General features: G+C 47.9%; 1 protein-coding gene across 3 annotated transcripts in view; it reads right to left on the bottom strand.

Annotated features, from left to right (window-relative positions):
• The window catches only part of HERPUD2 (HERPUD family member 2), a 95,977-nt gene that overhangs the window by 64,480 nt on the left and 3,887 nt on the right, over positions 1-27,610 (bottom strand). The window contains exons 1-2 of one of the 3 annotated variants that reach the window (XM_070726310.1): positions 25,122-25,855; positions 23,106-24,588 (exon numbers count right to left, since the gene is read on the bottom strand). In XM_070726310.1, the coding sequence (XP_070582411.1) occupies positions 23,168-24,588; positions 25,122-25,530 (1,830 nt within the window). In that variant the 5' untranslated portion in view covers positions 25,531-25,855 and the 3' untranslated portion in view covers positions 23,106-23,167. Of the gene's footprint in view, positions 1-7,863; positions 7,942-23,105; positions 24,589-25,121; positions 25,856-27,610 lie in introns of those variants that run through there. The other 2 variants (XM_070726311.1, XM_070726312.1) reach the window with 2 other exon arrangements.

The raw sequence follows: 27,610 nt of genomic DNA, 5'->3' as shown, positions 1-27,610 counted from the left end.
AGGTTTGTAGGAGACAGGAGAGCAGTGATAGGGGCATCCACCGAGGGTGGATTAAGACAAGGAGCCAATTCTGGGCTAACATTGAAAATTATTTTATCATTGGCTGAAGGAATAGCCCCCACTGAAGAGCCACTGTTGCTGGACTGATTGAACAAAAAGCAGTGGACAAGGGATCACCTGAGCCTCTGGGGTTTTCAAGAAGAGGAGATTGATGTCCGACCCAGGAGTGGCAGAAGGGGCTGGGTTTGCAATATTGGCCGCATTCCTGGCCTTAAATAATAAGGAACAAAATAAAGAAGGGTGGACAGTAGCTGGAGGTTCTGGTGGGATACCCTCATCGTCGGATAATTCTAAATCTGGCCCCCTTTCATCTTCCTCTACAGGATTATGAAATTCTGCTGCATATGCTAGCTGTGGAAGTGGCTGGCTCTGAGGTTGAGGTTGGCTTGCTAGCCCCCCTGGAACGTTAGCCTAATTCACACTAGTGAATAGGGTCTGAGAACCTTTCATGATCTGCATGCATTGAGTTATACTCTGTGAGACAGTGGCAGAAATTATGGCCTTGGGTGAAAGTGAAAGGTAGAGAAGGAAGAGGTGGAGGACATGGAGGAAGAGGAGTAGGGGTAAAAGGTAAAGACTGACCAGAGGACCCCCAGATGTCAGAATCTGCCAATACTAAATTGTGGGATTCCATCAGGGCCTTATTTGTCGGGTCAGTGGGTGGCATAGGGCCGCTACTTGAGGCTGTTTTAGAGGCCTTGTCGCACATTTTAGTTAAGACCTTGTGCATTCGTGTCTCCAATTTTTTTGCTGCCTTGATTGCTTTGGGCCAGGTCTCCTTGGCCTTAAAGGCTCGTTTTCTGGAATGTTTAAAGGAGTACCCCACATTGCTAGGCCCCAGGGACTGAGGATCCCCCTCAGGAGTCGAAATTGAGACCCCTGACTCCTGGCTTACAGGATTAGGATTTGACATGGTGAGCAAAACAAGAGAGCCCAGACAAAATGGCAGTTGAGTTGTATAAAATGGCCGCCGGTGTTGAAACTACTGAAGGAAAATGGCGGGAGGCCTAGTCTGACTTAGTGCTCTAAGGCCTCAGTGTCTGACACTCTTCAACTGCAAGGAACGCTTATCACTCACTCACTCACTCACTCCCTGAGTCAATAAAAGGAAAAATAAATCAATTTCGGCTTTGCCACTGTAACTGCCGCTCCCGATTGCCTTTATTCACGAGGGGATTGGAAAACAAGGGATTCCCCTGTTTAGGCCAGTAGGCCTCCTGCTGTTAGCAGTAACTGACTCTGACACAACAATTAGAAAAAGGTACAGAGAGGCCTGTCCAGCAGGAGCGGTGCGCCGCACTGCCGCCGGAGCTGATCACCTGTGTTAATCAAGAGGAACCGGGGGGATTAGCAAGCCGGTAAGAAAAAAGCTGAAATTGCTCGATCAGGACGATTCCCGCTTCGGTGACTCCTTTCGCCAGCTCGTACAATCCTCCGGGAAGGACTTTTGGCTGCATAGAGTCTAAATACCTCTCCCCCGCCCAGTTGCTCAAGGCTCCAAATAAATGGCGGCAAAGTAGTTGCTTTCTATTAGCAACTCAGCTGGCCTGTTTGGGCAGGCCAGCCTGGAAAGGATGAGCCTTCCCTCCTCACAAATTGTCTTCACGAGGCAGTGGCTGAAGGGGAGAAGGAGAAAATGGGAGAGGGGTTTTGTTTTTGGTTTTTTTGCTTTAAGGATTACCTGAGAGGTGAAAAAGGAGAAGATAGGTAGAAAGGTGAGAAAGATCAGTGAGTTGACCACACGTCCTGTCCTGCTGAGGACTGAGGAAAAAAGCGGGATGATTGACAGAACTTGAGCTTTTATAACATGGACTCAGTCCTGATTGGTTGAAGGACGGAGGTCAACCCACTGACTGTGGATTCAAATTATCTGGAGAATCAAAAAAAATGAAGAACGGTTGCAGGAATGTCTAGTTTAAATTTAAAAAGGACCAGGGGAGACATGATAGCAGTCTTCCAATATCTCAGGGTTTGCCACAAAGAAGAGTCAACTTACTCTCCAAAACACCTCTCTGTATATACACATACAGTTTATATAGTAGATAATGTACAGTATATTTTTGTGTGCCTGTGTGTAATATTTATTTACACATATAGCATATATACATAGAATTAAGTATATTTTGGATGTTCAGTAATAGTAAATATAAAGTGAAATTGTTTCTCTTTGAGCCAAGGAGAGGCCAAGTATCCTAACCCTAACCCAAACCAGCAGGAGCAGGGGATTGAGGTAAGTACCTAGGTACTTGCAATTTTTTTGCCTATACAGTGGTACCTCAAGATACGAACCCCTCGTCTTACGAACAACCCGAGATACGAACCCGGGGTTCAGAAAATTTTTGCCTCTTCTTACGAACTTTTTTCGTCTTACGAACGCCAAACCCGAACTTCCGGGTTCGGCGTTCGGGAGGCTGCTGGGAAGCCCCGCAGCCCGGCTGTCACCTTTTAAAACAGCCAGGGGGCTTCCCAGCAGCCTCCCGAAGTCGAAGCCGGAAGTTCGGGTTTGGCGTTCGGCTTCGGGAGGCTGCTGGGAAGCCCCCCGGCTGTTTTAAAGGTGACAGCCGGGCGGCGGGGCTTCTCAGCGGCGGCGGCAGGTTCGTAAGATGGAAAACGTTCGGGAGGCCGCTTTGGGTTTTTGGCTGGGAGGGAGGGCAGGAGGTCCGGCGCTGGGGGAGGGAATCAGGAAGGTCCTCCTGCTCCCCCCTCCCAGCGAAAAACACAAAGACGGTCTGCCGCCGCATGACAGGCAGGGCGGAGCAGCGTGGAGCAAAGGGAGTCTGAAACCGGCGGCAGCTTCAGCTTCCCATTGCTCCGCGGGCGGCGGCAGACCCCTTTGTATTTTTGGCTGGGGGGGTGGGAAGCAGGAGGTACAGGATCAGGCGGGCAGCGGGCGCGGGAAGAGGCAGCAGGTCTGCATCCTGGGCGGGCGGCGGGCGAGGAGGCGCGACCGAGCGGGCCCGGCTCAGGCTCCGGCTAGGACGGGGCGGGCAGCGGCTGGGCGCGGCGGCAAGGGTGCGTCCAACTCGGGGCTGGTGGCACCCGATGCAGCGGGGAACATCAGCGCCGGAGGCAGGAGAGGACCGGGTGAAGTGAGCAGCAGCACTGCCGCTGTCGCTGCCACACCCGGCTTGGCTTCCCTGACTTCGCACTGAATGCCTCCTGGCTCACGCGGGCAGCAGCGGACCCCCTTTGGGTTTTTGGCTGGGGGGGGCAGGAGGACCTTCCTAACTCCTTCCCCCCGAGCCGAAAACCCAAAGGGGGTCTGCTGCTGCCCGCGTGAGCCAGGAGGCATTCAGGGCGAAGTGCATGGAGGATTTGGCGTTTGGGTTCTCGGTTCTCAGAGGCTGCTCGGAAAACTCCCGGCTGTTTTAAAAAGTGACAGCCGGGCTGCGGGGCTTCCCAGCATGCCTCATGGCTCACGCGGGCAGCAGCAGACCCCCTTTGGGTTTTCGGTAGGGGGGGGCAGGAGAACCTTCCTAACTCCCTCCCCCCGAGCCGAAAACCCAAAGGGGGTCTACTGCTGCCCGCGTGAGCCATGAGGCATGCTGGGAAGCCCCGTAGCCCGGCTGTCACTTTTTAAAACAGTCGGGAGGCTTCCGAGCAGCCTTCTGAACCCAAACGCCAAACCCTCCACGCACTTCGCCCTGAATGCCTCCTGGCTCACGCGGGCAGCAGGTCCCCACCACACCACCTACTGCAGGAGACTTAGCCTCCCGATCCTCCCCGCCCCTCACCCGTGGGAACTAAGCGCTGGGGTTGGGGGTGTCCTGACAACTTCCCCCCCCCAGTGCTTTGCCTCCCGCTCGGGTGGCAGCTTCTGCTGGATACGGGCGATGGGTGGGACAGAGCAGCGGGGAAGCCTCTTGCAGCAGCTGCCACAGCCACCGGCTTCCGCGCCGCTCGTCCCACCCATCGCCCGTATCCAGCAGAAGCTGCTGGATTCAAAGTGCTGGGGTGGGGGGTGTCCCGACAGCCCCCCCACCCCAGCACTTTTGAATCCCGCCGGCCAAGAGCACTCGGGCAGCAGCTTCTGCTGGATACGGGCGATGGGTGGGACAGAGCAGCGGGGAAGCCTCTTGCAGCAGCTGCCCCAGCCACCGGCTTCCGTGCCGCTCGTCCCACCCATCGCCCGTATCCAGCAGAAGCTGCTGGATTCAAAGTGCTGGGGTGGGGGGTGTCCCGACAGCCCCCCCACCCCAGCACTTTTGAATCCCGCCGGCCAAGAGCACTCGGGCAGCAGCTTCTGCTGAATACGGGCGATGGGTGGGACGAGCGGCGTGGAAGCCGGTGGCTGTGGCAGCTCCTCCCACCCATCGCCCGTATCCAGCAGAAGCTGCTGGATTCAAAGTGCTGGGGTGGGGGGGTGTCCCGACAGCCCCCCCACCCCAGCACTTTTGAATCCCGCCGGCCAAGAGCACTCGGGCAGCAGCTTCTGCTGGATACGGGTGATGGGTGGGACGAGCGGCGCGGAAGACGGTGGCTGTGGCAGCTCCTCCCACCCATCGCCCGTATCCAGCAGAAGCTGCTGGATTCGAAGTGCTGGGGTGGGGGGTGTCCCGACAGTCCCCCCCACCCCAGCACTTTTCAATCCCGCCGGCCAAGAGCACTCGGGCAGCAGCTTCTGCTGGATACGGGCGATGGGTGGGACGAGCGGCACGGAAGCCGGTGGCTGTGGCAGCTCCTCCCACCCATCGCCCGTATCCAGCAGAAGCTTCTGGATTCAAAGTGCTGGGGTGGGGGGTGTCCCGACAGCCCCCCCACCCCAGCACTTTTCAATCCCGCCGGCCAAGAGCACTCGGGCAGCAGCTTCTGCTGGATACGGGCGATGGGTGGGACGAGCGGCACGGAAGCCGGTGGTTGTGGCAGCTCCTCCCACCCATCACCCGTATCCAGCAGAAGCTGCTGGATTCAAAGTGCTGGGGTGGGGGGTGTCCCGACAGCCCCCCCACCCCAGCACTTTTGAATCCCGCCGGCCAAGAGCACTCGGGCAGCAGCTTCTGCTGGATACGGGCGATGGGTGGGACAGAGCAGCGGGGAAGCCTCTTGCAGCAGCTGCCACAGCCACCGGCTTCCGCGCCGCTCGTCCCACCCATCGCCCGTATCCAGCAGAAGCTGCTGAATTCAAAGTGCTGCGGTGGGTGGTGTCCCGACAGCCCCCCCACCCCAGCACTTTTGAATCCCGCCGGCCAAGAGCACTCGGGCAGCAGCTTCTGCTGGATACGGGCGATGGGTGGGACGAGCGGCGCGGAAGCCGGTGGCTGTGGCAGCTCCTCCCACCCATCGCCCGTATCCAGCAGAAGCTGCTGGATTCAAAGTGCTGGGGTGGGGGGGTGTCCCGACAGCCCCCCCACCCCAGCACTTTTGAATCCCGCCGGCCAAGAGCACTCGGGCAGCAGCTTCTGCTGGATACGGGCGATGGGTGGGACGAGCGGCGCGGAAGACGGTGGCTGTGGCAACTCCTCCCACCCATCGCCCGTATCCAGCAGAAGCTGCTGGATTCAAAGTGCTGGGGTGGGGGGTGTCCCGACAACCCCCCCACCCCAGCACTTTTGAATCCCGCCGGTCAAGAGCACTCGGGCAGCAGCTTCTGCTGGATACGGGCGATGGGTGGGACGAGCGGCACGGAAGCCGGTGGTTGTGGCAGCTCCTCCCACCCATCACCCGTATCCAGCAGAAGCTGCTGGATTCAAAGTGCTGGGGTGGGGGGTGTCCCGACAGCCCCCCCACCCCAGCACTTTTGAATCCCGCCGGCCAAGAGCACTCGGGCAGCAGCTTCTGCTGGATACGGGCGATGGGTGGGACAGAGCAGCGGGGAAGCCTCTTGCAGCAGCTGCCACAGCCACCGGCTTCCGCGCCGCTCGTCCCACCCATCGCCCGTATCCAGCAGAAGCTGCTGAATTCAAAGTGCTGCGGTGGGTGGTGTCCCGACAGCCCCCCCACCCCAGCACTTTTGAATCCCGCCGGCCAAGAGCACTCGGGCAGCAGCTTCTGCTGGATACGGGCGATGGGTGGGACGAGCGGCGCGGAAGCCGGTGGCTGTGGCAGCTCCTCCCACCCATCGCCCGTATCCAGCAGAAGCTGCTGGATTCAAAGTGCTGGGGTGGGGGGGTGTCCCGACAGCCCCCCCACCCCAGCACTTTTGAATCCCGCCGGCCAAGAGCACTCGGGCAGCAGCTTCTGCTGGATACGGGCGATGGGTGGGACGAGCGGCGCGGAAGACGGTGGCTGTGGCAACTCCTCCCACCCATCGCCCGTATCCAGCAGAAGCTGCTGGATTCAAAGTGCTGGGGTGGGGGGTGTCCCGACAACCCCCCCACCCCAGCACTTTTGAATCCCGCCGGTCAAGAGCACTCGGGCAGCAGCTTCTGCTGGATACGGGCGATGGGTGGGACGAGCGGCGCGGAAGCCGATGGCTGTGGCAGCTCCTCCCACCCATCGCCCGTATCCAGCAGAAGCTGCTGGATTCAAAGTGCTGGGGTGGGGGGTGTCCCGACTGCCCCCCCACCCCAGCACTTTTGAATCCCGCCGGCTAAGAGCACTCGGGCAGCAGCTTCTGCTGGATACAGGCGATGGGTGGGACGAGCGGCGCGGAAGTTGGTGGCTGTGGCAGCTGCTGCAAGAGGCTTCCCCGCTGCTCTGTCCCACCCATCGCCCGTATCCAGCAGATAGGCTTTGAGTTTTTGGCTGGGGGGGGAGAAGAAGGACCTTCCTAACTCCCCCCCCCAGCCAAAATCACAAAGCCAGGCAGCCCCCAGCCGCCAAAGGAGCCTCCTGATTCTCCCCGCCCTTCTGTCCCGCTCATTGCCGGTGTCTGGCAGAAGCTGCTGCCCGAGTGCTCTTGGCCGGCGGGATTCAAAGTGCTGGGGTGGGGGGTGTCCCGACAGCCCCCCCACCCCAGTGCTTCGCCTCCCGCTCGGGTGGCAGCTTCTGCTGGATACGGGCGATGGGTGGGACAGAGCAGCGGGGAAGCCTCTTGCAGCAGCTGCTACAGCGGAGACATTTGGGGTTTTGGCTGGGGGAGGAGGCAGGAGGTCCGGCCACCCCACCCCAGCGCTTCACCTTCCCCCCCAGCCAAAAACTCAAAGCCTATCTCCTGCCGCACGGTTTAGCCAGGAGAGGAGCGGCGAAGTGACTTGGAGGAATGGGAAGCTTCCCATTCCTCCACGTCACTTCGCTGGGTTCGGGAGGCTGCTGGGAAGCCCCCCCCCCCCGGCTGTTTTAAAAGGTGACAGCCGGGCGGCAGCGTTTTTTTGCGGGGTTTTTTTGTTGTTGCACGGATTAATTGACTTTACATTGTTTCCTACGGGAAACAATGTTTCGTCTTACGAACCTTTCGTCTTACGAACCTCCCCCTTGCACCAATTAGGTTCGTATCTTGAGGTACCACTGTACCTGCCTTTGGGGGATATATACCTGTTTACCCTCTTTTAAACTTACAGAGCTAGTTTACTGGCTTTCTTTGAAATAAATATTCTAAAACATTTAATCTACTGATGCCTCAATTGATGTAATTTTATTGGTTTCCATTTTTATAAGTTACCAGTAGCCGCTGCAATTTCCACCCTCGATTTATACTGGAGTTAATAAATTTTCCCAGCTTTTGTGGCAAAAGTAGGTGCCTCGACTTATAGTCGGAGCGACTTATACTCGAGTATATACGGTATCACTTATAAATATGTAATAATTTTCTAAAACAGATGTTAAAGACATGTTATTTAAAAAGTCAGCATATCATACAACATTGGAATTGTTCCATTTTACAATAGTGATGTATTTAAAATACAATAATTGAGTAAAGCTTACTTTTCTGAGAATATCTTTCAGTTGCAAGTGATCAGGAAGCAACCTGCCAGAATAAACCAATCTCTGATCCTTTGTAGACTAAGAGATGTGACAAAGGAAAAATTAATCCTTTTCAGAAGCATTATACTAGACCCGCAAACAACATCTGTAGATTAATAGTTTAATTTAAACATCTTACATTTAACATTTGAAATACGTGTAAATGGTATCAAGGCTTAAATCTACATGCCCAGTGGTTATACAGATACACAAAAATGCTTTTATAACTTTGAGCATGGAATATTTCATCCAATCTGATTTAATAAATAAAGTGAACATACATTTAAGTAATTTATTTGTCAAATATGATCTCTCTTGACTAACTATTGTCATTTATAAATATTGATTTTGCTAAATTTGAAGGAAATAAGATAATAAAATATCACAACTAATTGCTTTGTCTCACAACACTATCATTATGTTCTAGTTTTTATCCAGTGCTTTTTAAAACTAATGTCTTTATTTTGACATACATGACAACACCTTTAATGAAGAATGGTAATATGATTTAAAATTTCCAAATGTGAGTTTTGCCATCATTCAGTTTATATGTGATTAGAAGGGATTTAAATTTATTGCTGAAATAAATATTTGATTAGTCTTATTCAGAACTAATGATTCTCTCTAAATAGTATACCTCCTAGGAAGATCTATAGACTACAAAAACTATCAGTTTATAACCTTCAATTAGCCAAAACAGTGCATCATAATATAACAATTTTTGAATCAATGTACCTCAAATCCATTTAAAAATAAGTATAAAATCTGGAGCCCAGAAACCATGTACTGGGTGCTATATTTAAATTCTAAACAAAAATCAGGAGCCATATCACCAGATGATAACAGGCTGGAAACTATAAACGTCTATAGAATGTTCAAATTATTAGACTTTTTTTTAAAGAAAGCTCGTCAGGGCGAAACTGTCATAAGTTAGAGACTTTGGCCTTCACAGTAGAATAATATTATGGGAACTGGGAGGGGTAGTTGCATGAGAGGGAAAGTTACTAGCGGAAGTAGCGTACAACTCCGTACATAGCAGCACGGGACTAACTCCCTTTCTAGGTCACCAGTGGAAAAGATTTCATCCCCATGCCTGAACTACCTACAGAGCCTCCCTCATCCATCACGTTGACAGAGTGGATGGAGAAATTAAAGAGAGGATAGGAGGACACCAAGAAGGCATTTGTTGAGGCAGCGGAAGCCAACAAGCAGACCAAACATCGATCGCAACTCCCTTTTAGAGTGGGGGATAAGGTTTTCCTGTCAACCAAGTACATCAGTTAAAACTGCCTAGCAAAAAGCTAGATCCTAAATTTTCTAGGCCCTTTCCAAACCATGAAAGTAATCAACACGGTCACGGTGCAGCTTGTATTTCCTAGAATCCTAGGAAAGATCCACCCTGTATTCCACTGCAGCCTGCTAAAACTGGTGATCAGGTCCAACATTCAGACACATACGCAATCCCCCCTCCCCTTGTAGTAATACAGAGGGAAACCCCACTATGAAGTGAAAAAGATTTTGGATTCCCTCATTTTCCGGGGCCAATTACAGTACAGTCATACCTCGTCTTACGGACCTAATTGGTTCCAGGGGAGGTTCGTAAGACGAAAGGTTCGTAAGACGAAACATTGTTTCCCATAGGAAACAATGTAAAGTCAATTAATCCGTGCAACCAAAAAAAACCCCCGCAAAAAAACGACGTTCAGCGACTGCTGGGAAGCCGTGAGGCTGTTTTAAAAGGTGACAGCCAGCCTGGGGGGCTTCCCAGCAACCTCCCGAACCCCGAACCCGGAAGTTCGGCAAAAGTTCGGGGTTCGGGAGGTTGCTGGGAAGCCCCCAGGCCGGCTGTCACCTTTTTAAAACAGCCGCGCGGCTTCCCAGCAGCTTCCCGAAGCCGAACGCCAAACCCGAACTTCCGTGTTTGGCGTTCGGCCGACTGCTGGGAAGCCGTGCGGCTGTTTTAAAAGGTCACAGCCGGGCTGGGAGGCTTCCCAGCACCCCCCCGAACCCCGAACCCGGAAGTTCGGCAAAAAGTTCGGGGTTCGGGGGGGGTGCTGGGAAGCCCCCTAGCCTGGCTGCGACCTTTTAAAACAGCCGCGTGGCTTCCCAGCTGTCTCCCGAAGCCGAACGCCAAACCCGAACTTCCGTGTTCGGCGTTCGGAGACAGCTGGGAAGCCACGCGGCTGTTTTAAAAGGTGACAGCCGGGCTGGGGGGCTTCCCAGCAACCTCCCGAACCGAACCCGGGGTTCAGAAAAATTTTGCCTCTTCTTACGAACTTTTTTCGAGTTACGAACCGGCGTTTGGGAGGCTGCTGGGAAGCCCCGCCGCCCGGCTGTCAGCTTTTAAAACAGCCGCGCGGCTTCCCAGCAGTCTCCGAACGCCGGTGCGTAACTCGAAAAGAAGTTCGTAAGAAGAGGCAAATTTTTTCTGAACCCTGGGTTCGTATCACGAGTGGTTCGTAAGATGAGGGGTTCGTATCTTGAGGTATCACTGTACTTATTTCATTGGAAGGGGTACCCTTTGTCGGAGGCTACTTGGGTTAAGAGTCGGGATGTCAAGGCTGATAGTTTAATTAAACAATTCCACGAAAAATACCCAACCAAGCTTAAGTGTCCCTGGGGGAGGTGGTTTAAAAGTGATACTAACTCGTGTGTTTTATTCTATTGTTTCAGGAGTTGCTTCTTTGCAAAGGGGGGGGCCACGTGTCAGGCCGAAGCCATCGTGGAGCTAGAGACTTTGGCCTCCACAGTAGAATAGTATTATGGGAACTGGGGAAAGTTACTAGCCACAACAAATTCCTTTCTTAGAGTCCAATGTCATCTTTTGTTCTGCATCAATGGATGTAAGGAGGATGTCGGTGAAATTCCTGTACTCAGACTGGTCCTCATGATGAAATTGTGGGTCTGGGGGATGAACTTTAAACTGGGTGGGGAACTGGAAGGAAGTTAGTATCGGGATGGCAATGGTGTGATCAACATGGCTCTGTTAATAAATTGAACCTTGGATGAGAGAATTGGACTGGAATCTGATTTATTTCCCAGATGCTATTTGGGGCATTGACAAAAGCCTTATTATCGTTCTATACAACAAAATGAAGATTATTAAAATAAATGCTTGATCTGAAGCAGAGGCGGATTCCTGAGTCTGCCACTACCGGTACGCTGCTCGCTGTAAAGCCACTGCAGAAGTTGGTGATAAATTAACGGTTTGCCACACCATCTATAGAAGATCTGATGTTTTTGGAAACTTGGAAGGAGTAAATAGCAGGAGGAAACAGATGCAACCAGCAGGCCAGAAGTGAGGAAAGGACTGATCACACTGGTACAATCTGACTGGACAACGTGACAAGTTTGTCGGTGGGGAAGAAGGGTTGTGAACTTTCAACTGAGTGGGAAACTCAGATCTCACTCTGGGAATAAATTGGAACTTTGATGAATACAGTGGTCCCCCGAGTTTCGCGATCCCGATCTTCGCTAAATGCTATTTCGCGATTTTTCCACCCGGAAGTAAAAACACCATCTGCGCATGCGCGCCCCTTTTTTCTATGGCCACGCATGCGTAGATGGTGGAGTTTGCGTTCCCCCGGCAGATCAGCTGCTGGGCGGCTTCCCTGGGTCTTCCCCCTCTTGCTGGCGGGAGGGCGAGCGGCGGGCATCAGCGAGGAGCCAGGGTTTCCCCTTTGCGTGGGCGGCCGGTAAGACCCCAGCGCCGCTTCCCAGCTGAGTCCCGAAGCCAAACGCGGAAGTTCGCCTTTGCCTTCAGGACTCAGCTGGGAAGCAGCGCGAGCGAATGGCGTGGGCGGGCGAAGGGTGGGCGAGTGGCGGGCACGCGGGCAGGCAGGTGGCGGACAAGCGCCGGGCAGACAAGCGCCGGGCGGACAAGCGCCGGGCGCGGCAGCAGCGAGGAGTTTGCGTGGGCGGCGGGGAAACCCCAATCTTCGGCTCCTCGCTGCTGCGGCGGAAGTAAAAACACCATCTGCGCATGCGCAGATGGTGTTTTTACTTCCGCACCGCTACTTCGCGAAGAATCGATTGCCGCGAGGGGTCCTGGAACGGAACCCTCGCGATAATCGGAGGACCACTGTACTTGACTCGGATTCTGATTTAGTTTGGATGTTATCTGGAACCTGGACACGTATGCAGCTTTGCTTCTGCTCCATGCATGCAGCTAAATCTCGTGAGGGAATGCGCGCGCAAGGGATTTTGTGACAAGAATCCTCAGAGGGAAAACAACCCAAGAAGCTTGGGAAACTTTGAAAAGTGAAATTATAAAAACCTAGACTAGTCCAATATCAATGAAGAAGAAAAATAATAGGTCACAAAAAAAAAAACCAAACCCTAGCATGGCTGCATAAAGAACTCTCTGACAAATGGAAAGACAAAAAGGACAAGTATAAAAAGTGAAGAGGGGAAAATAACTAAGGCAGAATACCAGGAAATAGCCAGAACCTGTAAAGTGAGGAAAGCTAAGGTTTACAATAAAGGCTTGCGACAAAAGTAAAAAGTAACAAAAATACTTCTTCCAACACATTAAAAACAAGAAAATTGGTTCATTGCAGGTAGAAAGTGGCAAGAAGGTGACAAGCAACAAGGAGAAGCAGAGCTACTTAACTCATTATTTTTGGAGTTAATGCATCAAAAACAGCACCGCAAAAACAGTTTAGGAACACAAATTAAAACTTGTCTATCCTAGACAAGTTTAAATCACCAGGGCCAGATAGAATTATACCCCAAGATTCCAAAGGTGCTGGCAGACAAGATCCCAGAACCACTGAATTGCATCTTTCAAAGATCCTGGAGCATGGGGAAAAAATAGATCCAGGAAACCACAGAGCTATCAGCCTGACCTCAATATCAGGGAAGATTCTTGAAAAGATAAACAAGCAACAAATCAATGAACACCTCGAATAAAACAAAGTAATAACCAAAAGCCAACATGAGTTTGTCAAAAACATATATGCCAGACTAATCTTATTGCATTCTTTGACAAAGTGATAAAATTACTGGACCAGAGGAATGCTTTGAAATAATACAGAAAAATACAGAAGGATCTTGGCAAACTTGAACACCGGGCACTATCTAACAAAATGAAATTCAATGGTGAACAAGTAAAGTTCTACATTTAGGCAATAAAAAAATGCACAGGTACAGTATATGTAGTACCTTGTGCAACAGTAGTATCTGTGAGAGGGGTTTTGGAGTCCTAGTGGACAACCATTTAAATATGAGTCAGCAGTGTGCAGCAGCTGCCAAAAAAAAAAGCCAACACAGTTCTAGATTGCATTAACAGAGAAATAGAATCAAGATCACATGAAGTATTAATATCACTTTATAATGCCTTGGTAAGGCCACACTTGGAGTACTGCATTCAGTTTTGGTTGCCATGATGTAAAAAGGATGTTGAGAATCTAGAAAAAGTGCAGAGAAGAGCAACAAGGATGAGCAGGGGACTGGAGGCTAAAACATGTGAAGAACGGTTACAGAAACTGGGCATGGCTAGTTTAATGAAAAGAAGGACCAGGGGGACATGATAGCAGTGTTCCAATATATCAGGGGTTACCACAAAGAAGAGGGAGTCAAACTATTCTCCAAAGCACCTGAAGGTATAACAAGAAGCAAAGGAAAGAAGCAATTCAGAACTAAGGAGAAATTTCCTGACAGAACAATTAACAGAGGAACAACTTGATTCCAGAAGTTGTGAATGTTGGGACACTGGAAGTTTTTAAGATGTTGGATAATCATTTGTCTGAAGTGGTGTAGGGTTTCCTGCCTAAGCAGGAGGTTGGACTAGGAGACCTCCAAGGTCCCTTCCAACTCTGTTGTTCTATTCTATTCTATTCTATTCTATTCTATTTTCATCTATTTAAAATGTTAGAAAACAAATTATGTAGCAAAAACATATTAGTTTGCTCAAACACAGCTGTAAAGAGTAGAGCAGAAATGCAGAAATCTATTGCCTATTAGTTAATGTAAAAACAGTTGCAGAAAAATCAAGAACATGTCTATTTATTCATCATTTCCAAAAATGACTACAGTGGAACCCCGACATACGAAATTAATTGGTTCCGGAAGGAACCTCGTATGTCGAAGAGCTCGTAGGTCGAAGCATTGTTTCCCATAGGAAACAATGGAAAAGTGATTAATGCGTGCAAGCCCGAGGGCTGAGGGGAAAAGACGTCGGCTGAGGGGTGCCCGGTGCTTCGGAGCCGGCATGGGGGGGCTTTCCATGCTGGCTCCGATCTTTTCAGACAAGCGCGCCGATTCTCCGCTCACTCCGGGTGAGCGGCGAATCGGCGCATCTGTTTAAAAAGATTGTAGCCGGCATGGAAAATCCCCCCATGCCAGCTACGAGCTTTTCAGACAAGCGCGCCGATTCTCCGCTCACTCCGGGTGAGCGGCGAATCGGCGCATCTGTTTAAAAAGATTGTAGCCGGCATGGAAAATCCCCCCATGCCAGCTACGAGCTTTTCAGACAAGCGCGCCAATTCTCCGCTCACTGCTAAAAGCGGAGAATCGGCACGCCTGTCTGAAAAGATCGCCGCCGGTCCGGTGGGGTTTTGCAGCAACCTCCGAGCCCAGGTTGCTCGGAGGTTGCTGCAAAACCCCACCAGACCGGCGGCGATCTTTTCAGACAGGCGCGCTTTGTCGAAAGGGCGGAGAAAGCCCTCTCTCGCAGCCTCCTGGCTGGGAGCACTTTCGCTGCGAGAGAGGGCTTTCTCCGTCCCTTTCGGGAAAGCCCTCTCTCGCAGCGAAAGTGCTCCCAGCCAGGGAGAGCGTTCAGATCCCCCCACCCCCAGCAGAAAGCGTTCAGATCCCCCCACCCCCAGCAGAAGCCAAGGACTCACCAAGCGCTGGATACGAACGGAGAAGAGCCAGGCTGGTTTGCTTTGCAGAGCCGAATAAAGCGTCACGCCCCCCTGACGCTTTTGGTGGCAAAAGAGCCCAGCATCGCTTCGGAAGCCGCCGAAAGCGTCAGAGGGGCGTGACGCTTTATTCGGCTCTGCATCAGCTCGGAAGCAAAGCAAGCCAGGCCGGCTCTTCTCGGCTCGTATCCCGAATGGAAGCTCGTGAGTCGAGCAAAAATTTCTCTACTCTCCCAGCTCGTATCTCGAGTAGCTCGTAAGTAGAGCTGCTCGTATGTCGGGGTTCCACTGTATTGTAATGCGCTCTACATGGGGCTACCCTTGAAAAACATTTGGAGACTACAGCTGGTTCCAAATGCAGCTGTGCGAGCTATCGTGTTTATATTGAGGTACATCAACACCATTTCAACTCTCAGCGAGCTGCATTTGTTACCAGTAGGTCTCTGAATGCAATTGAAGGTGTTTGTTATTACCTTTAAAGCCCTATATGGTTTAGGACCAGACTATTTACGGACCACCTGCTACCTCATATTTTCCAGCGACAAATAAAGGCCCATAGGATTGGCCTTCTCTGGATCCCATCCGCCAAACTATGTCAGTTGGTGGAACCGCAGAGAAAGGCTTTTTCTATCATGTCTCCTACACTTTGGAACAAACTGCCTCTGGAGACCCATATTAACCCCACCATATTGGCCTTCCAGAAAGCCATTAAGTCCTGGCTTTTCTGGCAGGCCTGGGACCATGAATGATTGAGAGTATGTATGTTTTTTCTGGACTATTATTATGATTTTATATTTTTATTGTTGTTGATATTGTAATCTTTTTTACCACTGCTTTTAATGGTCCTTACTATTGTGAGCCACCCAGAGTCCACTGGAGTGAGCATTATCTATAGAATCTAGGCATCTAAGGCCTAGATAGATACAAAACACTCCTATTAGAGTACTGAACTTCTGACCTTTTGGACAGCGGACCTTGCCAGAAAATGCAAAAGAACAAAAACATGTTTACATCCTGCATCAGAGATGAAGAAATCCTATTTTCTAGGCCAAGAAATATTCATAAAGGAAAAACAACAACTTGATGGATTAATCTAGAGAGTTCCGAGGAACTATGATGAAATTGGATGCAAGACAAACCCATATATGGACAAATAGTAGACAGGAAGAAGGGAGTGTAAACAAGACATTAAAATGCTATATGATTCTTGTAATTAGGTACTTTACCTTCTGAGGTTCACGGGTATTCTTCCCGTGACATCTCTAGGTCCCTGTATGATACTGTATGATCATGTCGGAAACTTTGTTTATGTTATGTTTATGTTATGTTTGATATATGTTTCTATGTTTTATATCATGTTGTTAATAAAGACTTTTAGCTTTTATTCTCTTGGTCTGGGGAATTTTTCTGACAAATTGGCGCCCAACGTGGGGCCTGAGAACTTTTTTCCTGGCTGGAGGACGGGAGAAACCTGGCAGGGCGCCCTTACTGGAGTTTTTTTCCAGTGGCTGGTTTTCTCTTGCTTTCATGTCCAGGAATTAGCTTCTTTTCGAATTGAGAGACCAGGAGAATGAGAGGTTTCCCAGGAAAGGTTGCAGCTGCCAGCGAAAGCAAGCATCCTTGGTGAGTAACGTTGGCCAAGGGGTCTGATCCTGGGTTGGTGATACGTAGAGGTATGATTGAACACATGTGGGCACAAAGAGCACGTGAGAGAAATGTCTCTATATTTGTGCTGGGTTCTTGTGCACGAGAGCTAATTTAAAACACATGTTGGGTGGTGACACCGTTGAGTAAAAGTTTTAAAGGAATCAGATTAGATATTTAAATAAATATCGGCTTGCTTATGTTTCACTTCTGGGTGAACGTCTGCAACATAATGAAACGGGTTTTATTATGGAACATAAATATGGGTGTTTGCTTTAAACTTAGGACATAGCATATGCTAGGAATGGGAACTGACAGCGGATGCTGCGGTGGAGTGTTGTGCTTTGTTTTGTTTTGTTTTTCTTTCCTTTTCTTTCCCCCCTCTCTGACAAGGGATGTAGGCTTCTTGTAAGTTGTACGTTGAAGAGCAGAACAGTGCCTTTATGGGGTGATAGCAGCTGTGCTATGTAGTATTTTGTCCTTTTGCTGGTATTATTTAAGAAGTTATAATACATATGGTTATAGTTAGATTGCTGTTAGAGCAAAAAGATTATTGCAAGAGGTGTAGGGAAGTCTACCTGCAATTCTTGAATTATTGAGAAATAGAGCTTTTGATAAATGTGATTAATAATAGAAGATATATGTTTCGGGTGAGCAGATGTTAATTGTAAGGTTTTTTGTTTGTTGAATTGGAGTTAAGACTGTGTGTGTAGGGTTTATAGTATTGCTTGTTTAAGACAAGGAATGTGAGAATGTGAGGCTGTCTTGAAGTTAAGTGGGTTGACAGGTTGTGTTTTCTTTTTAGGGAAGTAAGTTTATAATTGTTGAAAGGATATTGTTGTTCCTGGGATTTTTTGGTGCAGTAGATTTGAAGGAGAATTAATTTATTACAGCAGGCTTGGTTTATAAGCAGCTGGAGATGAGGGGATTTGTGGATATTCTTTATTTGAGAGAGTAGAGAATTTGAATATTGTATTGGGATAGATGGCATGTGTTTAATACACAGGTGAATGGTTTGCAGTTATGTGGCTGAGTTGTTAAGTTTGTTTGTTATGTATATTAGGAGGTTGAGGATGGGAAAGAGTTATAAAGGTTTTTGATGGCTTTATGTGTCAGTTGGAGGGAATTCCGTGTTGGTGAATTCCACGGTTAGTGTATAGATGTGGTTATGAAAGGGGTTTCTTCCATGCATAGTAGTGTGTATGTTTCACATATGATGAACTGGAGTCCAATACTGAGGAATTTTCATGTTTTCTGATAGATGAATTTATCTACTAATTACCTATTGAGTTATTTTTTTAGAAACTTCATCATTACAGTAAAAGCAAATACTGTACCTCTAAAAGAACCCTAGATAACTTTGAAAGGAAGTTGAATGAAACATTTTGGCACAAATATATTTAAAAGACACATAGCAAGAATTAGATTTTTTTAACAATTGCCTTTTATATCTGTTGGAAGGAATAGTCTCTTGTTGTATGCCCATGAGAAAATTGCTAGCTGGGATATTTTGAAGGATATCTTGAGGTTCCAGATGAGGGGAAACATTTTTTAAAAAAAGCTTTGATTATGAATTATGAATTGAACACCTATCTGATAAATGATATGAAGTACTGGTAGGGAGTCTTGTGGTGTTATGAAATGAAAATGTTTAATTGCTGCTGTGACAACTGTTGCTGAATTTTACAATGCTCATAAGGAAGCTAAACATTTTAGGCAACATTTTCACAATTAAGTAGAATTCAATGATAAACACTTGCTTTCTGGATTAAATCTGTGGCATCATTGAATACAGCTGAGAGGCTCATGTAAATTTAGATAAACCGGTTCTGTGAAAATAGATATTCACACTGTATGGTGATGTATTTCTGGATTTGGCTCTGTTTTAAGGGAAGAAAAAGTTGTTTATGAGTTTTTGATTGTGCAACATTCTTTTCCTTTTACACATTATTTTCTCTCTGTGGTTTGTAATCTGAGGGAATGAAGGGAAATGTAGTTGTTTTGTACAGCATGGTATAAGTGGTGTTTATACATATGTTTGGGATTGTGGTTCCGTGTTTTATATTGTTTGATGAAGAAATACTCCTATGTGAAAACTGTTAGAAGACATGATATGGGAAGTAGGATAGAAGATGATACGTATGAGGATGCTGGAGTGCAGCCAGCTATTACATAGTGGAGCGATTTGCCTGTTGTAAAAGGAGATTGTCATTTTTATGAATTGGTAGAGAGATGTTTGCTGGAAAAGGGGGTTAAATTAGATGACCTTTAAGGTCCCTTCCAACTCTGGCTGTTACAATAGTAGTGTTGGTATTCGGGTTGTTTGTGGCAGTAAATGTTGGTTTAGATACAGAATATAATAAACCGTGTGTAGCTACATGAGATAAACCTGTTGTGATTTAGAAGACAGGTAGTTTTGATAGTTTTGGATTGATGGTTTCCTGTGGTGAAGGAAGGTGTTAGAGGCTGAAGGCATTTGAATGGATTAGTATAGACCCGTAGGGTGTCTGTTTATACTTTAATTTTGTTTAGCTGCTAGTAATTAAAATGGGAAAGGTTTTGTAAAAGGGGGTTGCTTCACACATGTAACAAAATTGGATAGAAATTTAACAAGCAGTGGTAGTATAAAAATTTGTATGATAAGCAGAGGTTTTTAAAAGCTGTCTAAAAATAAAGCTGAATGATCAGTGTGATTGATTATAAGAAAGGCCTGTATAAGATAAGGATTATTGAGAAAAGATTAGGTGCTGTAAAAGAGGCAGTAGGGAAGAAGGACAACTAATAATTTAACTTAGTGTGAGAAATATGACTGTGTGTTGGACATGTGCATGAAAGAATGCATAATTGTTTTCCATTCATTGTAAAAGAAACTTTGTTTTTGATTTAGTGTGAATGAGTGTATATACTAAAACATGGATATTGGAATAACATAAATAAGGGAATACAGTGGTTGGAATGAATAATATTGTTGATAACAAAGGTGAATCTGGTGTACCTGGTGAAGACGGTACCCCAGGACAAGCTGATGCTAGTGGTAGTTAGCCCTGCTGGCCCTAGTGGTGTTGCTGGCTTTTTTGGGATTAATTGGTTTTCCTGTTTACCAGGAACCTCCAGGCGAACCTAGTGAATTTGGTCAAACAGGGCCTCAAGGTTTTTGTGGTTCAATAGGTCCTTTTGGAGAATCTGGATCTTGTGGTTATCCCAGAGTCTTATGGCAAATATGGTGGTACAAGGTTTAGGTGGTGCTATTAGTCCTCACTGGTGAACCTGGTCTCATGGGTCTATGAGGTCTTCCAGGACAATTTGGAAGCCCAGGTCTAGGTCTTCCTGGTTCAACTGGACCTGATGGTTGCCCTGGCCCAGCTGATCCAGCTGGTCCACAAGGTGAACCTGGTAATATTGGATTCCCAGGACCAAAGGGTCTTTAATGGTGAACCTGGAAAATCTGGAGAGAAAGGTATTTCTGGATCTCAGCGTACTGCTTGGATTTGAAGGCTTAATTGTAGTAGGTAAAGTGTTGGCTGGCCATTTCAGTGAATTGAGTGAATTACATTAAAAATGCCAGCAGTTGAGATATGTATTTGGGTAAGAATTGAATCCTTTAAGTGGGTGGGTGAAAGCATTTTTATTTGTAATGATAAATACTTAAGATGAGAGTAAATATAATATTGAAACATGCCTTGGTATGGAAAAATGGTATGTATATTAATAATGTATATTAATACTGTAATGATAAAAGTACACGTTTTATGGTCTATTTAGTAGAACAGGGAACTAAAAAGGATTCCCTTCTCTCCGAGTATATTTGGCAAAGGTTGGGGAGAAAATTGAATCCCAGAAGCAGTATAACAACCTTGAAACGTTTACCTTTAGCATTTGTATGTGTATAAATGATTGTGCAATGTATATTTAAATGAGTTATACTGGAACAAGATGCAATGAGATGCTAAATTATTTCTGAAACAAATACAAAAACTTGTCCCAGTTTTTTTTTCTTGTTTAAGGTCTGACGGGCTAGTGGCTTATTTACAAGTGCATAATTTTAAGAGTGGTGACTGATTCCTGAGTAAAAACTTAAACGAGCACAAACGGAAGCTTATTTGGGAACATTCATTGCAAATACTGATAATGATTGAGATGACTGTGCACGCCATGGACACACATGAAGAGTCTGATGCATGAAAGAATGGACTTTGCCAGTTCATTAGTGTCTCCCAAAAGCAGAGTGAGGGAAAGAAGGACTGAAAAACCTTTTAATGTTTTTTAAATAAATGGAACTTTGGAGGGTGGATTTGTGAATCTGGGTAGGAATTATTTACTTTGCCATTGTCATTCTCATAGAGAAGAGGATATATCCGAATAGGTCACATTTATGTTGTGGAAATCTGTGGATGTAAGCCCCTGAAGTCAAAGTGTTAGTGTATAGAATACTGTCACATATACACATGGCATACAACTATACCCTTGGGGGGGGGGGCTAGTGCACATAATACATAGCAGCATGAATGTGATAATAAAGTTGCTGATTGTTTTGTGGAATGTTATACTGTACACAAAGGTAGGGATGGTATCAGAGGCTGTGTTACCTAATCACCTGGTGACATGATAGCAGCTCTGTTTCCATACCGGACTGGATCATTGGTATACACAAACATCATCACTAGCATTAATTGATCCAGATTTGAAAACTGGAATATGCCTCAGATCCGCTTTCAGTAATGGAATGCCAGTAGGAAAATATTCACAGTGCAATTGTACATATAATGTGGAAGTTAAAAAATTGGGATGTAGCTATGAAGTGGAAGTTATTTGTAAGTAATATTTTTAAAGGTATAGATTACACACCTTTATATAAGAAGTGTAGGATTATAGAAGAAGAATTATTATTGCTATATCATGAAACAAAAGCACCCTCCAAACTGGTATTTTTATACAACATAGCCCTAGCAAAACTGTGCAATTAGCTATGTGAAAGAAAAGAGACGAAGTCAAACAAGGGAGATGGGAGACACATTAGGAAAAGGGGAATTAACAAATCCAGATATAATGCATATATGTCCCCTTTTGTTTGAAGTCAAGATTATTATAAAACCTAACTTGTAAGGGTAATTACTTGGGATGCCCTAAATGGACAAAGTAAAATATGCCTGGTAATTGCAGGGAAATATATGTTACCAGCCTATGAGTATGTAGTATATAGGCAAGAGGTGTGAACACAATTATCCATAGAGATGCTGGAAAAGAAAAAAGCTGAAGCCCTAGGACAAGTGGGTTTTTATTTGGTGACTTATATGTTCATGCTTACGCATTCTTGCAACTGGAACAAATGGGTCCTGCACAATAGACAAACATAACATTTATGGAGGTAACATTTTTTTGTAAAAAATTGGTCATTTGTGAAAGGGTAATTAAGAAACAAAACCATTCTACACTATACCATGACAGTCATGTATCAGCAGGCATTATAATAGAAAGGTGCGGTGAAAGAAACAATACATAAACATGTCCCAGAAGGTGGAGAAACGGTATATGTACCCCAATTTGAGCATATACCAAGATAATGGCTTATTCAGTGGCCTATATTTACAAATGTTGTTTTGATTAAAGCCCAGAGAATAGGTGACATATCCCACACATGGATAAGATACAAGGAGTAGTAAGGTGATAGAAGTATTATAATAAATATAATTTGTTGAGTACAGTGGTCCCCCGATTATCGCGAGGGTTCCATTCCAAGACCCCTCGCGATAATCGTAACCTCGCGATGTGGCGGCACGGAAGTAAAAACACCATCTGTGCATGCACGTCCTGTTTTCCATGGCCGCGCATGCACAGATGGTGTGGCGACGGCAGTTCGGAGGCTGGCAATGGTTATTTTTCATGCCGGCCACACACACCCCAGCGCCTCCGGGCTCCTCGCCGCTACCCCTGCCCGCCCGATTCGCCCCTGTCACCGGCTTTCTTGGGGCACGAGTCGTTCTGTCACTTCTGATTTCCCATTCCGATTTGAACCTGGTTTTTTTTGCCCTCTCAAGCTGCTAGCTCTCAGTGAGAACACTTGTCACTTATGATTTCCCATTCAGATTTGAACCTGGTTTTTTTTGCCCTTTCAAGCTGCTAGCTCTCAGTGAGAACACTTGTCACTTCTGATTTCCCATTCCAATTTGAACCTGGTTTTTTTTGCCCTCTCAAGCTGCTAGCTCTCAGTGAGAACACTTGTCCCTTATGATTTCCCATTCAGATTTGAACCTGGTTTTTTTTTTGCCCTCTCAAGCTGCTAGCTCTCAGTGAGAACACTTGTCACTTATGATTTCCCATTCAGATTTGAACCTGGGTTTTTTTGCCCTCTCAAGCTGCTAGCTCTCAGTGAGAACACTTGTCACTTCTGATTTCCCATTCCAATTTGAACCTGGGTTTTTTTGCCCTCATGTCCTCCTTCCATCCCTCCCTCCCTCCTTCCTTCCTTTCGTAAAAAGCACTTAAACAATGACAGAATAAAAAAACCCTGCCCTCACCTGTGTTTGAATTTCATTCACTCAGTCATTCATTCATTCTTCTCTATGCCACTCAGTCCCAACACTTTCAACCCACAAATTACCATTTCCCATCCCCTTAATGTACTGTACAGTACTGTACTGTACCTCTACCTGTACAGTAACCTGTACTGTACACATTGAATAACACACTTAGTCATCCTGATAGAAACAATAACAATATTTATTTACATTTTTAAATTTTTTTGGGGGGGGTTAGCATAACTAGGATAAATCGGGATCTTCTTCTATCACCATGTCTACAATGGACGCTGCAGGTGATGTTGTGGCAGACCTCTTGGTTTTTGTGACAAACATAGTTATGGGCAGTTGTTGGCGCGTTTTCTTTTGCTTGGCTAACATGGCTCTGTATGGTGCAATGGTGTTGTCAAGGGAGGCCTTAAAGTGTATAGAGCGAGTCATGTTGGGATCCCAAAGTTCCACCATGCGTTGGAGATGTGCAGCAGTTCTGTTCACTTCTGCAAGCCGCTCAAGCGTTAGGCCAACATCTTCTTCTTCCTCAGCTTCTTCAGCTTCCACTTCCTCCTCCTCTTCTTCACTCGCTGACTTGGTCAGCTCCTCCAGATCTCCGTCTGTCAGCGGTAGGCCATGCTCATCAAGCAAACCATTGACTTCCTCTGGTGTCATGTCAACGAAGCCTTCTCCACCCAGTGCCTGTGCCAGCTTCACAGAGTTCTGGACTGCAGCATCTTGAATTTCTTCGGGAGCAAATCCCCTGTGATAATTCACCACTTCTGGCCACAATTTCCTCCAGCAGGCATTCATTGTCTGTGACTTCATATCCATTAAGGCACTCTGAATGTTCTTCAGACAAGATGCAATTGTGTACTGACGCCAGTAGGCCTTCAATGTGAAGTTTTCATCAGCATCCATTGCTTCCACGATGCTTGCAAGAGAATTGCGCGTGTACAGTGCCTTAAATGCACGGATAATACCTTGATCCATCGGCTGGATAAGCGATGTGGTGTTTGGTGGCAAGAATTCGACTTCCACCACATCATGTTCATGTGCCAGGTCATCATGGCCTCCAGCATTGTCCATTAGGAGAAGCACTTTGAAATCGAGTCCTTTGGCAGCCAAATAAACCTGCACCTGTGGGATGAAGCACTGATGAAACCAGTCCCGCGTGAGGGGTTTTGTAATCCATGCTTTAGGATTATGCATCCAGTACACTGGCAATGCATTCTTATTTCTGTTCTTGAGGGCTCTTGGATTTCGTGACTTATAAATTAGCCCTGGCTTCAGCAAAAAGCCTGCTGCATTCCCACACATGATCAAAGTCACTCTATCTTTCATGGCCTTAAAGCCAGGGGCTTTGGCTTCATCTTGCATCAAGAAAGTCCGTGAAGGCATCCTCTTCCAGAACAGGCCTGTTTCGTCCATGTTGAACACCTGTTCTGGAAGGTAGCCCCCTTCTGCAATTAGATCTTTAAACGTGCGCCGGACAAAGTTTTCAGCTGCACCTGTATCTGCTGAGGCAGCTTCTCCATGCAATGACACACTCTTCAGGCCATAGCGCCGTTGAAATTTGTAAAACCACCCTTTGCTTGATGTGAATGTGGCTGGGGCTGAAGAAGCAGAAGATGTTGATGGCTGGGGGTCTTCAGAGTCACCAGCCCCTTCATCTACAGAGAATGACAGGAAAGGGAGAGAGAAGTGACTTGAATGAAAGCATACAGTCCTTCCATCCATCCCTCCTTCCATCCCTCCCTCCCTCCATCCCTCCCTCCTCTCCCTCCCTCCTTCCATCCCTCCCTCCTTCCATCCCTCCTTCCTTCCTTCCATCCCTCCCTCCTTCCATCCCTCCCTCCCTCCCTCCTCTCCCTCCCTCCTTCCATCCCTCCCTCCTTCCTTCCATTCCTCCCTCCATCCATCCCTCCTTCCTTCCTTCCTTCCTTCCATCACTCCTTCCTTCCTTCCATCACTCCTTCCATCCATCCCTCCCTCCTTCCATCCCTCCCTCCCTCCTCTCCCTCCCTCCTTCCATCCCTCCCGCCTTCCTTCCATTCCTCCCTCCATCCATTCCTCCCTCCTTCCTTCCTTCCTTCCATCACTCCTTCCTTCCTTCCATCACTCCTTCCATCCATCCCTCCCTCCCCCCTTCCTTAAAAAACACTTAAATACAGTACAGTACAGAATAAAAAACCCCAGCCCTCACCTGGGTTTCCCTCATCTGCATCGCCTCCTTCTGTGTCTTCAAGACGGTTGTACAATTGCTGTGCCTTGGTCCTTATGGTGTTGGTATCCAAAGCAATGCTCTTTTTGCGGCAGTCTTGTACCCACACAGACAAAGCAGCTTCCATCTTCATAAGGCGTTTGTTTCTAGGCGTCACCATTCTTTTTGCAGCATTGTTGAATGTTATCTGAGAAGTTTGCCTTATCTTCTTCTCGTCTTTCCGGATGTATCGCACAGTCGATTTGTTGATCCCATAATGCCGATCAACATCTACATTAGAACGTCCCGCTTTCAGCATGTCCAAAAGTTCAATTTTCTCCTTGATTGTCAGCATCTTCCGGGTCTTTTTAGCGTCGCCGCCTGCACTCCGTATGCAACGTTTAGGTGCCATCTTCAAAGAAGTCTTCACAAACAGCTCCAAGCAAGAGATCGAAGAAACAGATCCAAGAAAGAGCTCCAATGCAAGAAACAGTTCCGACCAACAGCCCCGACCAACAGCTCACAAAGTTCCAAAAGTTTCAAAGCAAAGCACGCTGAGCAAACAACACTGATTGGCCGAGATTTCTGTCAATCAGCATTGTCGGGCGAAATGTTTGCAATGACAACGCTGATTGGCTGAAATCTTGCTGTATCACCATTGCCGGGCAAACCTATTACAATGGCAAAGCTGATTGGCCGAGATTTCGGCCAACCAGCAATGGTACACGGCAGTTTGGTCATTTCGGGCGGGAAAAACCGCGCACGTATTTTTAAGTACAATATTTTTATTATTTCGCGATATAGCGTTTCGCGAAGATTGAGATGGTATCAATTGCTGAAAAATCGCAATATAGCGATTTGCAATGTTCGGGATCGCGAAACTGGGGGGACCACTGTATATGTCCCTGGTGTGCCTTACAAAATCAACTTAGGCGAATGGGGCATTATACTTGTGCAGCAGAAAAGGTGTTAAAGGATCTGTAATATAAAATAGAGTAGCTATACAGACATATAGATATTAATCAAAATGGGATATGAGTTATTCAAGAAATCGCAGTTGGGAGTAGAATCATACACTACAATGCTGCATCTAGTGACATATGGAGCACCTCAACATCTCAACCTCTTGGTTGCCAGACTCATTTGTAGGAATCATTGTATTAGGTTTTGTATTATGTTCTGAAACCTGTATCTGTATCAAATGTGCACTGGTTTGCATTACCTGATGGAAGGCCCGCTGGCATAAAGATGAATATCCCCATGAATAGGAAGGTCTGCATTATGATGCAGGATATAGAGATGTTCTAAGAATTTGAAAAATTCTTAGAAAAAATTAAAAGAGGGGGGATTGTGAGAATTATCTATAGAATCTAGACATCTAAGGCCTAGATAGATACAAAACACTCCTATTAGAGCAGCGTTTCCCAACCGCTGTGCCGCGGCACAGTAGTGTGCCGCGAGACAAGGTCAGGTGTGCCGCAAAGTTCCGCTTCCAAACCGGAAGTTGAGTGTCCCGGCTTGCTTCTTCACACCTTCATTTTCGCGCCTTTCTTCTTCGTGCCTTCCTTCTTTGCAGCAGGTGAGCTTGGGACTCGGCGGGAGGGCAATAGTAGCGGCTGAGGCTTTCACTTGTGGCATCGGGAGTGGTAATAGAGGCGGCGGCGGGAATAGCGGGGGGGGGGCTCCTGCAAGTGGAAGCCTCAGCCCTGGAGCCCCCTCGCCCGTGGAAGTGCTAATGGTGGCGACGGCGGCGGGAATAGCGGGGGGGGGCTCCTGCAAGTGGAAGCCTCAGCCCTGGAGCCCCCTCGCCCGTGGGAGTGCTAATAGCGGCGGCGACGGCGGCGGGAATAGGGGGGGGGGCTCCTGCAAGTGGAAGCCTCAGCCCTGGAGCCCCCTTGCGCCCATGGCTTTTCGTCGATGTCTCTGCCTGCCCGATCCGGAGTGCTAATAGCGGCGGCGGCGGGAATAGCGGGGGGGGCTCCTGCCCGCCGCCGCTATTAGCACTCCCGCGGATCGGGCAGGCAGAGACATCGACGAGAAGCCATGGGTGCGAGGGGGCTCCAGGGCTGAGGCTTCCACTTGCAGGAGCCCCCCCCCCCGCCCGATCCTTCCTTCTCTGGAGCCCCCTCGCGCCCATGGCTTCTCGTCGATGTCTCTGCCTGCCCGATCCATGGAAGTGCTAATAGCGGCGGCGGCGGCGGCGGGAATAGCGGGGGGGGGGGCTCCTGCAAGTGGAAGCCTCAGCCCTGGAGCCCCCTTGCGCCCATGGCTTCTCGTCGATGTCTCTGCCTGCCCAATCCGTGGAAGTGCTAATAGCGGCGGCGGCGGCGGCGGGAATAGCGGGGGGGGGGGGCTCCTGCAAGTGGAAGCCTCAGCCCTGGAGCCCCCTTGCGCCCATGGCTTCTCGTCGATGTCTCTGCCCGCCGCCGCTATTAGCACTCCCGCGGATCGGGCAGGCAGAGACATCGACGAGAAGCCATGGGCACGAGGGG

The sequence above is a fragment of the Erythrolamprus reginae genome, chromosome Z, assembly GCF_031021105.1.
Source record: "Erythrolamprus reginae isolate rEryReg1 chromosome Z, rEryReg1.hap1, whole genome shotgun sequence".
NCBI classification, from domain to species: domain Eukaryota; kingdom Metazoa; phylum Chordata; class Lepidosauria; order Squamata; family Dipsadidae; genus Erythrolamprus; species Erythrolamprus reginae.
Note: the sequence above shows the minus strand (reverse complement) of the source record. Positions and strands in the feature narration are given on the sequence as shown.